At 44.3% G+C, this 18,445-nt stretch overlaps 1 protein-coding gene across 8 annotated transcripts in view; it reads left to right on the forward strand.

Annotated features, from left to right (window-relative positions):
• LOC110532374 (pleckstrin homology domain-containing family M member 2) overlaps window positions 1-18,445 on the forward strand; it is a 56,124-nt gene that overhangs the window by 6,428 nt on the left and 31,251 nt on the right. For 3 of the 8 annotated variants that reach the window (XM_021616223.3, XM_090184697.1, XM_021616225.3), the window contains exons 5-10: window positions 6,920-7,007; window positions 7,200-7,374; window positions 7,825-7,878; window positions 9,256-9,532; window positions 9,882-10,730; window positions 18,031-18,100. In XM_021616223.3, coding sequence (XP_021471898.3) covers window positions 6,920-7,007; window positions 7,200-7,374; window positions 7,825-7,878; window positions 9,256-9,532; window positions 9,882-10,730; window positions 18,031-18,100 — 1,513 coding nt within the window. Of the gene's footprint in view, window positions 1-6,919; window positions 7,008-7,199; window positions 7,375-7,824; window positions 7,879-9,255; window positions 9,533-9,881; window positions 10,731-17,029; window positions 17,160-18,030; window positions 18,101-18,445 lie in introns of all 8 variants that reach the window. The other 5 variants (XM_021616224.3, XM_090184698.1, XR_016483338.1 and 2 more) reach the window with 4 other exon arrangements.

Genomic DNA, 18,445 nt, shown 5'->3' on the forward strand with positions numbered 1-18,445 from the left:
CAAGGACATTCAGAGACTTGTCCTGAAGCAACTTGTGTTTTCTTGGTTGTGTGCTTAGGGTTGTTGTCCTTTTGGAAGGTAAACCTTTGCCCCCCGTCTGAGGTTCTGAGCGCTCTGGAGCAGGTTTTCATCATGGATCTCTCTGTACTTTGCTCCGTTCATCTTTGCCTTGATGCTGACCAGTATCCCAGTCCTTGCCGCTGAAAAACATCCCCACAGCATGATGCATGATACTTACCGAATGCACTGTACATGCAAATACAGGGAGTACCAGTACCGGATCGACTGGGATATTCTGTAATGATGTCAATGATCATTGTCCAATTGCTTGTGTTAGAAATACATGACCAAAGCCAAACCCTGTTATATTTGTAAAATATATTTTAGACAGTTTTATGAGCAAGCGTTCTGACATGATCTGTACCATTTAATATTGACATGTCTGATTCCCGATGTTGACACTGCCTGGGACTATTTCTATAAGAAATTTCTGTCCATCTGTGATAAGCATGTCACTTTGAATACATTTAGAATCAGTGGAAGGGTTTTCAGGTAACTGAAAAACTGCTCTCCGCAGCCGATGTAAGACCTTTTTAAACAGGTCAACATTCACCGGGCCAGATGGATTACCAGGACGTGTACTGCGAGCATGCACTGACCAACTGGCAAGTGTCTTCAATGACATTTTCAACCTCTCCCTGTCTGTAATACCAACCAGTTTCAAGCAGACCACCATAGTCCCTGTGCCCAAGATCACGAAGGTAACCTGCCTAAATGACCACTGACCCATAGCACTCACATCTGTCGCCATGAAGTACTTTGAAAGGTTGGTCATGGCTCACATCAACACCATTATCCCAGAAACCCTAGACCCACTCAGTTTGCATACTACCCCAACAGATCCACAGATGATACAATCTCTATTGCACTCCACACTGCCCTTTCCCGCCTGGACAAAAGGAACACCGATGTGAGAATGCTATTCATTGACTACAGCTCAGCGTTCAACACCATAGTGCCTTCAAAGCTGATCACTAAGCTATGGACACTGGGACTAAACACCTCTGACTGCAACTGGATCCTGGACTTCCTGACATGCCGCCCCTAGGTGGTAAGGGTAGGTAACAACACATCTGCCACGCTGATCCTCAACACGGGGGCCCTTCAGGCGTGCGTGCTCAGCCCCCTCCTGTAGTCCCTGTTCACTCATGACTGCACGGCCAGGCACGACTCCAACACCATCATTAAGTTTGCCGATGACACAACGGTGGTAGGCTTGATCAACAACGAGACAGCCTATAGGGAGGAGGTCAGAGACCTGACTGTGTGGTACAAGGACAACAACCTCTCCCTCAACGTGATCAAGATAAAGGAGATGATTGTGGACTACAGGAAAAGGAGGACTGAACACGCTCTCATTCTCATCAACGGGGCTGTAGTTGAGCAGGTTGACAGCTTCAAGTTCCTTGGCATCCACATCACCAACAAACTAACATGGTCCAAACACACAAACCTATTCCCCCTCAGGAGACTGAAAAGATTTGGCAATGGTCCTCAGATCCTCAAAAGGTTTTACAGCTGCACCATCGATAGCATCGTGACTGGTTGCATCACTGCCTGGTATGGCAACTGCTCGCCCTCTGACCGCAAGGCAGAGGGTAGTACATGCAGCCCAGTACATGACTGCGGCCAAGCTTCCTGCCATCCAGGACCTCTATACTAGGCGTTGTCAGAGGGAGGCCCTAAAAATTTGTTAAAGACTCCAGCCACCCAAGTCAGACTTCTCTCTGCTAGTGCACAGCAAGCGGTACCTGAGCGCCAAGTCTAGGTCCAAGAGGCTTCTAAACAGCTTCTACCACCAAGCCATAAGACTCCTGAACATCTAATCAAATCGCTACCCAGACTATCAGCATCCCCCCCCCCCCCCCCCCCCCCCTACGCTGCTGCTACTTTGTTATTATCTATGCATAGTCACTTTTAACTCTACCTACATGTACATATCAAACTCAATTACCTCGACTAACCGGCGCCCCCGCACATTGACTCTGTACTGGTACCCCCTATATATAGCCTCGCTATTGTTATTTTACTGCTGCTCTTTAATTATGTTACTTTTTATTTAAACTGCATTGTTGGTTAAGGGCTTGAAAGCATTTCACTGTAAGATGCATGTGACAAATAAAATTGGATTTTAAATCAATGTCAGGTTCTAATGTTTCCTCTGGCCTTCCTGACCAATTAATGATGGATTCTAATAAAGTGAAGGATAAAACCCATTTTGTAGGGGTTAACAAGCAATTCATGTACAGTTGAAGTTACATACACCTTAGCCAAATACATTTAAACTCAGTTTTTCACAATTCCTGACATTTAATCCTTGTATAAATTGCCTGTCTTAGATCAGTTAGGATCACCACTTTATTTTAAGAATGTGAAATGTCAGAATAATAGTAGTGAGAATTATTTCAGCTTTTATTTCTTTCATCACATTCCCAGTGGGTCAGAAGATTACATACACTCAATTAGTATTTGGTAGCATTGCCTTTAGATTGTTTAACTTGGGTCAAACGTTTCGGGTAGCCTTCAACAAGCTTCCCACAATAGGTTGGGTCTATTTTCGCCCGTTCCTCCTGACATAGCTGGTGTAACAGACAGGTTAGTAAGGCCTCTTTGCGCTCACACGCTTTTTCAGTTCTGACCACACATTTTCTATAGGAATGAGGTCAGGGCTTTGATGGCCACTCCAATACCTTGACTTGGTTGTCCTTAAGCCATTTTGCCACAACTTTGGAAGTATGCTTGGGGTCATTGTCCATTTGGAAGACCCATTTGTGACCAAGCTTTAACGTCCTGACTGATGTCTTGAGATACTTCAATATATCCACATAATTTCCCCTCATGATGCTGTCTATTTTGTGAAGTGCACCAGTCCCTCCTGCATCAAAGCACCCCCACAACATGATGCTGCTACCCCCGTGCTTCACTGTTGGGATGGTGTTCGTCGGCTTGCAAGCATCCCCCTTTTCCCATCAAACATAACGATGGTCATTATGGCCAAACAGTTCTATTTTTGTTTCAGCCGACCGGAGGACATTTCTCCAAAAAGTACGATCTTTGTCCCTATGTACAGTTGCAAACCGTAGTCTGGCTTTTTTATGGCGGTTTTGGAGCAGTGGCTTCTTCCTTGCTGAGCGGCCTTTCAGGTTATGTCGATATAGGACTCGTTTTACTGTGGATAGACACTTTTGTACCTATTTCCTCCAGGATCTTCACAAGGTCCTTTGCTGTTGTTCTGAGATTGATATGCACTTTTCGCACCAAAGTACGTTCATCTCTTGGAGACTGTTACGAATCCCTTTTGGCCCGACAGTCTAGGGGGATGGTAATGAGACCCGTAACATAACTTATGCAAATTATAATAGTGACAAAGTAAAAGTGAGAACGAAATAACTACGACAACTGGAAATCTACCGTCAAACTCAAGGTTTATTTGTAAACACACGGTAATGGGGGAGCAGGAAAAGGGGCTGAGCTGGACCCAAGGAAAGAAACAATAAGTATTCAAAAACACCCCTAAGCTAGACTAGCCTACTTTAACAACAGCTAACTAACCAACCAAAAATAGTGGGTGGTCCGCCCTGTTTTACCTACGGGTAGTGTATGCCCATGGGCGACTTGTCTTGGTTTTCCCTTTTCCCACCTGCAAACAAACAAACACCATAACCAAAACAATACTCACAGGTGATGACAAAGTGCTATGGAGGTGCTCAAACAAAAGAGAGGTTAAGACACAGAGAGTAAAACACAGAGACCTACAGACATGGCATTTACAGAGAGATTGCGCTCTAGAGTAAACAACTGATGGGGTTTTTAAACCAAGGGAAAGGAACTGTGATAGGGTAGGAAACAGGAGGAGGTGTGTCTTCTGATTGATGATTGGATTGGTGACTGATTGGGGAGTGATGATTTTCACCTGTGAGGGGAGAAGGAGAGAAAATAACACAGTATACACATACACAGGATACCTGTATCTGTAACAGAGACAGAACATGTCTCCTTCTTGAGCAGTATGACAGCTGCGTGGTCCCATGGTGTTTATACTTGTGTACTATTGTTTGTACAGATGAACGTGGTACCTTCAGGCATTTGGAAATTGCTCCCAAGGGATGAACCAGACTTGTTGAGGTCTACAATTTATTTTCTGAGGTCTTGGCTGATTTCTTTTGATTTTCCCATGATGTCAAGCAAAGAGGCACTGAGTTTGAAAGTAGGCCTTGAAATACATCTACAGGTACACCTCAAATTGATTCAAACGATGTCAATTAGCCTATCAGAAGCTTCTAAAGCCATGACATCATTTTCTGGAATTTTCCAAGCTGTTTAAAGGCACAGTCAACTTAGTGTATGTAAACCTCTGACCCACTGGAATTGGGATACAGTGAATTATAAGTGAAACAATCTGTCTGTAAACAATTACTTGTGTTGTGCACAAAGTAGATGTCCTTAGTGACTTGCCATAACTATAGTTTGATAACAAGAAATTTGTGGATTGGTTGAAAGCGAGTTTTAATGACTCCAACCTAAGTGTATGTAAACTTCAACTGCATGCTGTACGTTTTTTATAATGTCTCAGAAGCTCAGGCTTCTAATGTAAGCTCTGTTACTGTAAATGAAATGCCCTTGTGAACCATTTACATTTTGAGCCTGTTTCTTATGCTAAGGTCTGTAAAGCTCTACAGACAAGAGACACTAAAAAATTTGCAGGTCCAGACAACCTGGATCCCTCCTACCTCTAAAAGATAGCAGCTGGTATTATTACTGAACCTGTGGCTCACATTGTCAACTTGAGTCGCTTGACCAATTCCATACCCAGCATTTGGAAATCCGCTTATATTAGCAAGATTCCTCAGATGCTAATAACTATCATCCTATCTCTAAACTCCATATCCTGGCCAAGGTCTTTGAATCCCCGATGAACACACAGTTAAAAAACGTATTTAATTGAAAGGAACATACTGAGAGCAGTTCAGTCTGGCTTTAGATCAGGGCACATCACCAAAGCTGCAGCTAGGCCAGTGGCAAGTGACAGCATTTGGGAAATGGGATGCAACCGAAGTTGCATCTATATGCAGATGCTAGTCATTTATTAATGTTCTCCTTCTCTGGTTCAGGCTGTTGAAGGTCTCCAGACTGCTTTTCAGTTACCGCAGGACTCCCTTTATGGTCTCCAACTGGTCTTGAATGTACAGAGAGAAAAAATTCATGACCTTTGCCGGAGCTCACACTCAGCCAGAGTGTGAGCTCATTGTCGCAGTTGGCAGTGAGAGGATGTTGCGTTTTATTTTCAGCAAACTTAACATGTGTAAATATTTGTATGAACATAACAAGATTCAACAACTGAGACATAAGTTGAACAAGTTCCACAGACATGTGACTAACATAAATGGAAAGTGTCCCCGAACAAGGGGGGGTCAAAATCAAAAGTAACAGTCAGTATCTGGTGTGGCCACCAGGTGCATTAAGTACTACAGTGCATCTCCTCCTCATGGATTTGCCAGTTCTTGCTGTGAGATGTTACCCTGCTCTTCCACCAAGGCACCTGCAAGTTTCCGGACATTTCTGCAGGGAATTGCCCTAGCCCTCATCCTCTGATCCAACGGGTCCCAGATGTACTCAATGAGATTGAGATCTGCGCTCTTCACTGGCCATGGCAGAACACTGGCATTCCTGTCTTGCAGGAAATCACGCACAGAACAAGCAGTATGGCTGGTGGCATTGTCATGCTGGAGGGCCATGTCAGGATGAGCCTGCAGGAAGGGTACCACATGGGGGAGGAGGATGTCTTCCCTGTAATGCACAGCATTGAGATTGCCTGAAATGACAACAAGCTCAATCCGATGATGCTGTGACACACTGCCCCAGACCATGACGGACCCTCCACCTCCAAATTGATCCCGCTCCTAAGTACAGACCTCGGTGTAACGCTCAATCCTTCAACGATAAACACAAATCAGACCATCACCCCTAGTGAGACAAAACCGTGACTCGTCAGTGAAGAGCACTTTTTGCCAGTCCTGTCTGGTCCAGGGACGGTGGGTTTGTGCCCATAGGCGACATTGTTGCTGGTGATGTCTGTTGAGGACCTGCCTTACAACAGGCCTACAAGCCCTCAGTCCAGCCTCTCTCAGCCTATTGCGGACAGTCTGAGCACTGATGGAGGGATTGTGCGTTCCTGGTGTAACTCGGGCAGTTGTTGCCATCCTGTACCTGTCCTGCAGTTGTGATGTTGGGATGTATCGATCCTGTGCATGTGTTACACGTGGTCTGCCACTGCGAGGACGATCAGCTGTCCGTCCTGTCTCCCTGTAGCGCTGTCTTAGGAGTCTCAGTACGGACATTGCAATTAATTTCCCTGGCCACATCTGCAGTCCTCATGCCTCCTTGCAGCATGCCTAAGGCACGTTCACGCAGATGAGCAGGGACCCTGGGCATCTTTCTTTTGGTGTTTTTCAGAGTCAGGAGAAAGGCCTCTTTAGTGTCCTAAGTTTTCATAACTGTGACCTTTATTGCCTACCGTCTGTAAGCTGTTAGTGTCTTAATGACTCTTCCACAGGTGTATGTTCATTAATTGTTTATGGTTCATTGAACACGCATGAGAAACGGTGTTTAAACCTTTTACTATGAAGATCTGTGAAGTTGTTTGGATTATCTTTGAAAGACGTTCCTGAAAAAGGGAGATTTTTGTTGTTGTTGAGTTTACATAAAGGCAGGGTTTAGTGACTAGGCATAAGGATAGTTAATAAGAGTAAAATGATGAACAGAGTAGCAGCAGCATATGATGAGTATGAAAGTGTGTCTGTATGACTAATGCGTATAACCCTTATTGTACATAAACCATCTGCTTTGAATCTCTTCCCAGAAATGCATTGGTGTGCAGCCATGATCACCTCACACTCTTCCTCACATTGGTGTCGGGACTGGAGTTCATTCGCTTTGATCTGGAGTTGGTCAGTTATTAGACAGTGCTTTACAACCATTATAATTCACATTAATACACTTCCAACGGTTCAGGCTTTAACCAAATCATCTAAACATAGTATTTGGTTTGTGTGTAAAACTAATAAATAGTTCAGTCAAAAGGGGATGTGTGATGTAACATCAAGAACACTCTCAAACCCCAATTGTTTTCTGGATGTTAGGATGTCCCTTACTTGGATGTGGCACCCTACATGCCGGAGTACTACAAGCCCCAGAATCTGCTGGACTTTGAGGAGCGCCTTCCCAGCTCTGACAGCCTTTCTCTGCTCTCCTTCACCTCCCTCACCTCTACCAACCTGGAGTGGGACGACAGCGCCATCGCCCCGTCCAGCGAAGGTCGGGCTCCACCTATCCATCTCTTTCATTTTCTCCTTCTCCACCTCTGTCTTTTCTCTCCACCCCGTCTCTCCCCGTCTGTCTTATGTGGTGTCACTAGTCTAATTCATAGGCTGGTTTGTCAAGTAATGAAGTATTGATGCTGAAGTTGGATCGATCAGGAAGACACTTGTGGCTCATGGGTTTTAATGTAGAAATAGTCGCTTAGCACTCACATTGAAGTGCTCTTCATTGATCACATGGCACAGTATATGAACTCCAGGGTGTGAATGCTTTATCTCCTGTCACTTTCCATAAACCGTTGAGCCCCCATTCATTTGTAGTTTTCTCTGCCTATCCATACCAGTAACTGTTCTCATCAAGTGTATCATATTTCTCTCATATGTCACATTTTCTACCTCTGTCTCGGGCCTTCCAGTTCTAACGTTGAGTCTTATCCCTCCTTTTTAGATTATGATTTCGGTGACATCTTCCCCGTGTTGCAGCAAGCTGCAGACTGGGAAGGTGGGACATGGTTACCCCTCTCCTCCCTTCCTCCCCGATCACAGCATCATGCATGTCCTCCATCCCACAGTGTGTGCTCAATGCATTCTGGTCCTCTGTGTAGTCAGTGGTTTAATTGGAGTATCTCAATTGCAATATCAATGCTGAGAGGGAAATGGTAGAGAAGTCAATGAAGGGGCTTCTGTTTTATGCACTTTAGTTTATTGGGAAGTAGGCTAGATGGATTCATAAGCATATTAAAATCCACTGTTGCTGTGCTTTTACACTTATCTTTTAAGACACTACTGAATCACCTTTATGCAAGAAAATGTGGCACTATTGCCAACATTTCATACGATTTTATTGCCAGGTAAGTTATTTTCTAAGCAGACATTTCTATGCACTGGTGAATTGTTAATGTTGTCTATTATGTTTTAATTAACCACTCAACCTTTATTTTACAAGACGTGACCTTGAAGCTTACGCAGCATTGATGTGGAATAATACTAGAGAACTGCAATGCCTGATGTAGCTGGTACTCACTCTGTTTGGTGTCTGCCGGCATATATGTGGTATATCCTCTATTTCTCATTGGAACCATTGGATTGCATGGCTTTGTTCTACGTTCAACTCTGCCTTCAAAGCTTTTGCCACCAACTGTAGCATGTACTATAGCACTGCATACCACTGCTGGCTTGCTTCTGAAGCTAAGCAGGGTTGGTCCTGGTCAGTTCCTGGATGGGAGACCAGATGCTGCTGGAAGTGGTGTTGGAGGACCAGTAGGAGGCACTCTTTCCTCTGGTCTAAAAAAATATCCCAATGCCCCAGGGCAGTGATTGGGGACACTGTCCTGTGTAGGGTGCCGTCTTTCGGATGGGACGTTAAACGTGTTTCCTGACTCTCTGAGGTCATTAAAGATCCCATGGCACTTATCGTAAGAGATGGGGTGTTAACTCCGGTGTCCTGGCTAAATTCCCAATCTGGCCCTCAAACCATCACGGTCACCTAATAATCCCCAGTTTACAATAATCCCCCTCCTCTCCCCTGTAACTATTCCCCAGGTCGTTGCTGCAAATGAGAACACAACGTGTTCTCAGTCAACTTATCTGGTAAAATAACGGATAAATAAAATAAACTGTCACTGCATTCATTTGACATAGTTTCACCAATGCCTGTCACTCAAAAATAATGTCTTTTTTTCTGCCTGCCTGTCTTTGTCCTGTGCATCCTGTGGGAAATGTGTGGTTGCATGCCCTAATCCCTGTCCCAGCCAAAGCACCACCAGTATCCATTCTCATTATTTGGATCCAGAATGTGTACAGTATCTGTAGCATACTGTATGTGTGAATGTTCTGCTATTTTGTTTACTGTGTGTGTTCCTCTCCCGTCCTGCCGCAGAGGGTGACCTCACCGACCCGGTTATCTGTCCTTGCTCCAGCGCCTCAGACCTTCAGACGGTCTTCAAAGATTCTGTGATTCTCCGGGCTGCCATCATGCCAGTGAGGGGAACTTCCCCGCCCCGCAGCCCCACCAGACACAACCCCTTCAACGAGGACTCAGACAACAACACCTCGGCCGACATCACCCCCGTCCACACTGCTAGCCGCCACTCCCACGACACCACCACCACCGTGGACGACACGGAGAGCACCAGCAACGAGCTGGAGGTTATCAGGTACAGCACACACTCCTAACATTAGTCTCTATGGGTAAAACTACATGAGATTTAGGCTAGTTAGCTGCTTAGCCACTAACTGGTTATCAGGTTTATGTTGCCCACACTTTTTCTCAGCCTCAACACACAGAGCTTGGAGTTATTGAATACAAATGGCATGTTCCAACTTCATTTTAGCTCAACAAACATCGGGGTTATCAGGTCAAGCGAAGCCCTCATTTATTGGCACACTCATACAGGTCAGCAAGTCACCTAGCTTTTTGGCTTGTGAAATTTTAGGAATTCATATGGACCTAGGAGGAGTACACATGGACTAACTATTATGACGTACTGCTTTTCTTTCCACCAGGATGGCCAGACGAAGGAAGCCAGCCAAGAAGCGCCATGTCGTGAAGGGCTCCAGCAACTCCACGGTGAGCAGTGAACAGAACACAGCGGCCTCCGAGCAAGCGGAAGTAGAAGATGGAACCCAGGCGAGAGGGGGAGAGGGGCTGGATGGAGACTCCTGTAGCCCCTCTGTGGGGCCGCCGCAGGGCTCAGGGGCCGAGACAGTGAGGAGAAGGAGAGGGATGGGGGATGAGGAAGGCCAGGAGGAGGATGAGTCAGAGGGTCTCCTGCGGCTGCCGGAGATGACTGACACCTCCATGGACAGTGTGGGCCAGCCCCTACGTGATGTTATGAACCGGCTCAATGGAGCTCTGGACGGGGGGCAGGCCTGGTGGCGACCAGACAGAGAGGAAGAAGATGAGGAGGGGGAGAAGACCCATCAGAGTTCCCTCCCTAGAAGGTCCTCCTCTGTCAGCCCTGAAGCCAACTCCCAGCCCCCGGGGCAGCAGCCCTTTCGGGGGGATCCGATTATTGAGCCGCCTGACTCGGAAGCTGGGGCCCCCCTCCTGCGCCCTGCTCTGGCCCCGAGCCCCAGCTTCCTGCAGGCCCCTCCGGCCCCTGCAGACTTTTACTGCTTTATCCCCCACAGTTCAGATGCTGCTGCCACGCGTGGTGGCCACCATGACACTGCAGGGCATGGCCAGCCGCAGGCTCTTCCTGGTGGCCATGAAGATGAGAGAGAGGCAGAGGCACCACCAGAACAGGACCCCTTCTTAGAGGAGGCAGGGGTGGTCGAGAATGGATTGCCTGCTGGAGAAACTGAAGAGGACAGGCTCAGTCCAACAGAAAACTCCCATTCTGCAGAATTCAAGTGAGTTGGGAGATTAATTACACATGTTTGGGTGAACCATGAATGGAACCTTTTTTAATCATTGTCTAAGCTGGGGGGGATGTTCTACCCTGCTAACATATAACTGTTTTAAGATGGTCATACCAAGGATCATTGAGCTATTTTATTTAGAATTTTAGAACCCATTTAGGTATCAAAAGAATATATAAAACATGTATTTGAAACATTGAATTTGGCCACGAATTAACCCATATAAACGAATTGAATAATAGATTCATACACTTTTAAGTGTCTGTCCTATATCTGAGCGATTATTTTAAAAATGTAAGAAATGATTACATTTTTTACCCATATTTAACCAATTGTTTTGGGCACTAAACTACTTCCATAATACACTGAGTAAAAACATTAGGAACACCTGCTCTTGACCTGGGGAATCCATGTGAAAGCTATGAATCCACTTCAATCAGTGTAGATGAACGGGGAGGAGACAGGTTAAAGAAGGATTTTTGCAATAATCAATAATAATGTAATACTAGTAAAACACACAATAAATAAGAAATATGAAGAACACAATAACTAAGTAAGCATACTATATACATGGTAAAGTTCCAATAGCATATTTACAGGGATTTACAAGGAGCAGGGATTTCGCTATACAGCGGGGCAAAAAAGTATTTAGTCAGCCACCAATTGTGCAAGTTCTCCCACTTAAAAAGATGAGAGAGGCCTGTAATTTTCATCATAGGTACACTTCAACTATGACAGACAAAATGAGGGAAAAAAATCCAGAAAATCACATTGTAGGATTTTTAATGAATTTATTTGCAAGTTATGGTGGAAAATAAGTATTTGGTCACCTACAAACAAGCAAGATTTCTGGCTCTCACAGACCTGTAACTTCTTCTTTAAGAGGCTTCTCTGTCCTCCACTCGTTACTCGTATTAATGGCACCTGTTTGAACTTGTTATCAGTATAAAAAACACCTGTCCACAACCTCAAACAGTCACACTCCAAACTCCACTATGGCCAAGACCAAAGAGCTGTCAAAGGACACCAGAAACAAAATTGTAGACTTGCACCAGGCTGGGAAGACTGAATCTGCAATAGGTAAGCAGCTTGGTTTGAAGAAATCAACTGTGGGAGCAATTATTAGGAAATGGAAGACATACAAGACCACTGATAATCTCCCTTGATCTGGGGCTCCACGCAAGATCTCACCCCGTGGGGTCCAAATGATCACAAGAACGGTGAGCAAAAATCCCAGAACCACACGGGGGGACCTAGTGAATGACCTGCAGAGAGCTGGGACCAAAGTAACAAAGCCTACCATCAGTAACACACTACGCCGCCAGGGACTCAAATCCTGCAGTGCCAGACGTGTCCCCCTGCTTAAGCCAGTACATGTCCAGGCCCATCTGAAATTTGCTAGAGAGCATTTGGATGATCCAGAAGAAGATTGGGAGAATGTCATATGGTCAGATGAAACCAAAATATAACTTTTTGGTAAAAACTCAACTCGTCGTGTTTGGAGGACAAAGAATGCTGAGTTGCATCCAAAGAACACCATACCTACTGTGAAGCATGGGGGTGGAAACATCATGCTTTGGGGCTGTTTTTCTGCAAAGGGACCAGGACGACTGATCCGTGTAAAGGAAAGAATGAATAGGGCCATGTATCGTGAGATTTTGAGTGAAAACCTCCTTCCATCAGCAAGGGCATTGAAGATGAAACGTGGCTGGGTCTTTCAGCATGACAATGATCCCAAACACACCGCCCGGACAACGAAGGAGTGGCTTCGTAAGAAGCATTTCAAGGTCCTGGAGTGGCCTAGGCGGTCTCCAGATCTCAACCCCATAGAAAATCTTTGGAGGGAGTTGAAAGTCCGTGTTGCCCAGCAACAGCCCCAAAACATCACTGCTCTAGAGGAGATCTGCATGAATGGGACAAAATACCAGCAACAGTGTGTGAAAACCTTGTGAAGACTTACAGAAAACGTTTGACCTCTGTCATTGCCAACAAAGGGTATATAACAAAGTATTGAGAAACCTTTCTTATTGACCAAATACTTATTTTCCACCATAATTTGCAAATAAATTCATTGAAAATCCTACAATGTGATTTTCTGAATTTTTTTTTCTAATTTTGTCTGTCATAGTTGAAATGTACCTATGATGAAGATTACAGGCCTCTCATATTTTTAAGTGGGAGAACTTGCACAATTGGTGGCTGACTAAATACTTTTTTGCCCCACTGTATATATATATTTTAAATAGGTTAAGTCAGTTAAGAACAAATTATTATTTACATTGACGTCCTACACCGGATACTGGAGTGATGGAGGGTAGATACAGTATGTATAGGGGTAAGGTGACTAGGCAAAAGGATATAAGATGAACAGAGTAGCTGCAGCTTGTATGTGAGTGGGTGTGTGTGTGTAGAGTACATATTATGTGTGAGTGAGCAGATGATGGAGTGAGTGTAGGGCCTGTGAGTGTGCATATAGACAGTGTAAAAATAAAAGGTCAATAAAGATGCAAGGTTAACTCAGTCTGTGTAGCTATTTGCCGTGTGGAAGAGGAGAGAATAGTCTATGGCTTGGGTGGTTGGAGTCTTTAACGATTTTACTGGCCTTCCTTCCACACCGTCTGACAAACAGTGCTTTCAGAAAGTATTCAGACCCCTTCACTTTGTCCACATTTTGTTACATTACAGCCTTATTCTAAAATCGATTGAGGATGTATTTATTTAATCTACACACAATACCCCATAATGACAGTGAAAACAGGTTTTTAGAAATGTTTGCAAAACATTAGTATTCAGACCCTTTGCTATGAGACCCGAAATTGACCTCAGGCGCATCCTTTTTCCATTGATCATCCCTGTGATGTTTCTACAACTTGGAGTCCCCCTGTGGTAAATTCAATTAATTGGACATGATTTGGAAAGGCACACCTGTCTATATAAGGTCCCACAGTTGACAGTGCATGTCAGAGCAAAAACCAAACCTTGAGGTCAAAGGAATTGTCTGTAGTACTCTGAGACAGGATTGTGTCAAGGCATAGATCTGGGGAAGGGTACCAACACATTTTATGCAGCATTGAAGGTCCCAAAGAACACAGTGGCCTCCATCATTTTTAAATGGAAGAAGTTTGGAACCACCAAGACTCTTCCTAGAGCTGACAGCCTGGCCAAAAGGAGCAATCGGGTGAGAAGGGCCTTGGTCAGGGAGGTGAACAAGAACCCGATGGTCAGGGAGGTGACCAAGAGCCTGATGGTCACTGACAGAGATCCAGAGTTCCTCTGTGGAGATGGGAGAACCTTCCAGAAGGACAACCATTTCTGCAGAACTCCACCAAGCAGGCCTTTTATGGTACAGTGGCCAGATGGAACACACTCCTTCATAAAAGGCACATGATAGCCCGCTTGGAGTTTGCCAAAAGGCACCTAATGGACTCTCAGACCATGAGAAACAAGATTCTCTGGTCTGATACAACCAAGATTGAACTCTTTGGCCTGAATACCAAGTGTCACGTCTGGAGGAAACCAGGCACTGCTCATCACCTGGCCAATACCATCCCTTTGGTGAATCTTAGTGGTGGCAGCATCATCTTTGGGGATTGTTTTTCAGCAGCAGGGACTAGGAGACTATTCAGGATCGAGGGAAAGATGAACAGAGCAAAGTACAGAGAGATCCTTAATGAAAACCTGCTCCAGAGCACGCAGGACCTCAGACTGGGGCAAAAGTTCACCTTCCAACAGGACAACGACCCTAAGCATACAGCCAAGACAATGCAGGTGCGTCTTTGGGAGTCTCTGAATTAGAGTTCGACCGATTAATCGGAATGTCTGATTAACTAAGGCCGATTTCAAGTTTTCATAACAATCGGAAATCGGTAATTTTGGATGCCGATTTTTGCCGGTTTTTATTTTATTTTACGCCTTTTATTTAATCTTTATTTAACTAGGCAAGTCAGTTAAGAACACATTCTTATTTTCAATGACGACCTAGGAACGGTTGGTTAACTGCCTCGTTCAGGGGCAGAATGACAGGTTTTTACCTTGTCAGCTCAGGGATTCAGTCTTGTAACCTTACGGTTAACTAGTCCAACGCTCTAACCACCTGCCTCACGAGGAGCCCGCCTGTTACGCGAATGCAGTAAGAAGCCAAGGTAAGTTGCTAGCTAGCATAAAACTTAATCAATCATAATCACTAAATATAACTACATATGGTTATTGATATTACTAGTTTATCTAGCGTGTCCTGCTTTGCATATAATCGATGCAGTGCGCATTCGCGAAAAAGGACTGTCGTTGCTCCAATGTGTACCTAACCATAAACACCAATGCCTTTCTTAAAATCTATACACAGAAGTATATAATTTTAAACCTGCATATTTAGCTAAAAGAAATCCAGGTTAGCAGGCAATATTAACCAGGTGAAATTGTGTCACTTCTCTTGCGTTCATTGCATGCAGAGTCAGGATATATGCAACAGTTTTGGCCGCCTGGCTCATTGAGAACTAATTTGCCAGAATTTTACGTAATTATGACATAACACTGAAGGTTGTGCAATGTAACAGGAATATTTAGACTGATGGATGCCACCCGTTAGATAAAATACGTAACGGTTCCGTATTTCACTGAAAGAATAAACGTCTTGTTTTCGAGATGATAGTTTCCGGATTCGACCATATTAATGACCTAAGGCTCGCATTTCTGTGTGTTATTATGTTATAATTAAGTCTATGATTTGATAGAGCAGTCTGACTGAGCGATGGTAGGCACCAGCAGGCTCATAAGCATTCATTCAAACAGCACTTTTGTGCGTTTTGCTAGCAGCTCTGCTGTTTATGACCTCAAGCCTATCGACTCCCGAGATTAGGCGGGTGTAAAGATGTGATGTGAAATGGCTAGCTAGTTAGCGGGGTGTGCACTAATAGCGTTTCAAACATCACTCGCCTTGAGACTTGGAGTAGTTGTTCCCCTTGCTCTGCATGGGTAACGCTGCTTCGATGGTGGCTGTTGTGTTCCTGGTCCGAGCCCAGGTAGGAGCGAGGAGAGGTACGGAAGCTAGACCGTTACACTGGCAATACTAAAGTGCCAATTGACCAAAAGTCAAAGGTATATGAAATACAAATGGTATAGAGAGAAATAGTCCTATAATTCCTATAATAACTACAACCTAAAACTTCTTACCTGGGAATATTGAAGACTCATGTTAAAAGGAACCACCAGCTTTTATATGTTCTTATGTTCTGAGCAAGGAACTTAAACTTTAGCTTTCTTACATGGCACATATTGCACTTTTACTTTCTTCTCCAACACTTTTGTTTTTGCATTATTTAAACCAAATCGAACATGTTTCATTATTTATTTGAGGCTAAATTGATTTTATTGCTGTATTATATTAAGTTAAAATAAGTGTTCATTCAGTATTGTTGTAATTGTCGTTATTACAAATAAAGTTTAAAAAATCGGCCGATTTAATCGGCACTGGCATTTTTTTTTGTCCTCCAATAATCGGTATCGGCGTTGAAAAATCATAATCGGTCGACCTCTACTCTCAATTTCCTTGAGTGGCCCAGCCACAGCCCAAACTTGAACCTGATCGAACATCTCTGGTGAGACCTGAAAGTAGCTGTGGGGCGACGCTCCCCATCCAACCTGACAGAGCTTGAGAGGATCTATAATTGCTGCCAAAGGTGCTTCAACAAAGTACTGTGTTAAGGGTCTGAATACTTAAGTAATTATGATATTTCAGTTTAACATTTGTACTAAATTAGCAAAATGTCTAGACCTGTTTTTGTTTTGTCATTATGGAGTATTGTATTTCAATTGATGGGGATTATTTATTCTTTAATAATTTTTAGAATAAGCCTATAATGTAACAAAGTGGAAAAAGTGAAGGGGTCTGAATACTTTCCGAATGCATTTTATATGTCCTGGATGGCAGGAGCTCGGCCCCAGTGATGTACTGGGCTGTCCGCACCACCCTCTAGCACCATACCAGGCAGTGATGCAGCCAGTCAAGATGCTCTCAATGGTACTACTGTAGAAGTTTTTGAGGATTTAAGGGCCCATGCCAAACTTTTTCAGCCTCCTGAGGGGAAAGAGGCGCTGTCGCACCTTTTGTACGTGTGTGCTTGGACCATTTTTAAGTCTTTAGTTATTTGGACACAGAGGAACTGGAAGTATGTGTGCTATTCAGAGGGTGAGTGGACAAGGCCAAAGGTTTGTTTCTTTGAACAGGGTATGGTAGTAGGTGCCAGGCGCATAGCTGCTGGATTTTTCACACTCAGTTTCCCATGTCTGTCAAGAATAATCCACCACCCAAAGGAAGTCGAGTCAACTTGACGCAACTGTGGGAAGCATTGGAGTCTCACCATATGCCAGTATCACTGTGGAACGCTTTTGACACCTTGTGGAGTCCATGCCCTGACGAATTGAGTAAGTTCTAAGGGCAAAAGGGGGTTCAACTCAATATTAGGAATGTGTTCCTAATATTTTGTACACTCTGTTTATACCCTCATTTTCCGACATGTACGTGCTAGTGAGAGTCTAACCTTTCCATAGAGGGGTCATATTAGTGCGTAGCTCAAACTGTTCGGACGCAACAGGCAGAAGTTGGCAGATAAGCGGTACCAACTTCAGTCGAGTTCCATGACGCTTTTGGCCGTAGAGCGAAACAGAGAACACCATCGTGTTCATGAGTCTCATCTTTACGTAGAGTGGCCAGATTATTAGTTTGTAGGCCAAACCATTCAGACACTACAGACACTTTAGCGACAACACCGATTTTTGGGTTGCCTCACTGTCTGACAAACACCGCTCTAGCTCGGCCACGTTCCACCGCAGATGCGGAAGGCCACTGTTGGTGGATGTGGTGGATTGAGATGCAGCTCATGCAACAACAAAAAAAAATAGACTGATTTTGATGGTGATTTTTGTTACTATGCAAGTTAGATTGCTGCAAGGCAGACATCGACTCTAGCGTTTTTTAAAGGCACAATTTTTTTTTTTAATGTCCACCTGATTTCAGTTTGTGACATAACAAGCAATGTATAGTGTAGAGAATCATTGTACCATCTTTTTCAATAACAAAAAAATCTATCTTGGAAGAAATAGCTTGTTTTTGTAGCTGTATGAGTCTGATGTACAAAACTGAAAGTCAAAATAAACAAATGAAACTTACTGAAGGGAAGCAATCAGAATGACAGATCTATTACTAGCATTTCGATCGGAAATCTGTCGGTCGTGCACAAAATTACATAACTGTTAAGCCTTTTTTGGGGCGATTCTGATTGTGTGGCTGTTTCAGGGTGGACAACAATCACCTGCTACTGCTCATGATCCACGTCTTCAGAGAGACCGAGGAGCAGCTCTTCAAGGTAAGCCTAGTATATTATGTTGGGTGGAGGGGGTGTAATCAGGCTGTGTGCTTAGGGTTGTTGAAGGTCAATCTTCGCCCTTGTTCTGAGCACTCCGGAGCAGGTTTTAATCAAGGATCTCTCTGTACTTTGCTCCGTTCTTCCTTCTTTCCTTCGATCCTGACTCGTCTCCCAGTCCCTGCCGCTGAAAAATATCCCCACAGCATGATGCTGCCACCACCATGCTTCACCGTAGGGATGGTGCCAGATTTCCTCCAGACGTGACCCTTTTATATTCTGGCCAAAGAGTTTCATCTTGGGTTTCATCAGATCAGAGAATCTTGTTTCTCATGGTCTCAGAGTCCT

The sequence above is a fragment of the Oncorhynchus mykiss genome, chromosome 9 (assembly GCF_057628025.1).
Source record: "Oncorhynchus mykiss isolate SJ-2025 chromosome 9, ASM5762802v1, whole genome shotgun sequence".
Lineage (NCBI taxonomy): Eukaryota > Metazoa > Chordata > Actinopteri > Salmoniformes > Salmonidae > Oncorhynchus > Oncorhynchus mykiss.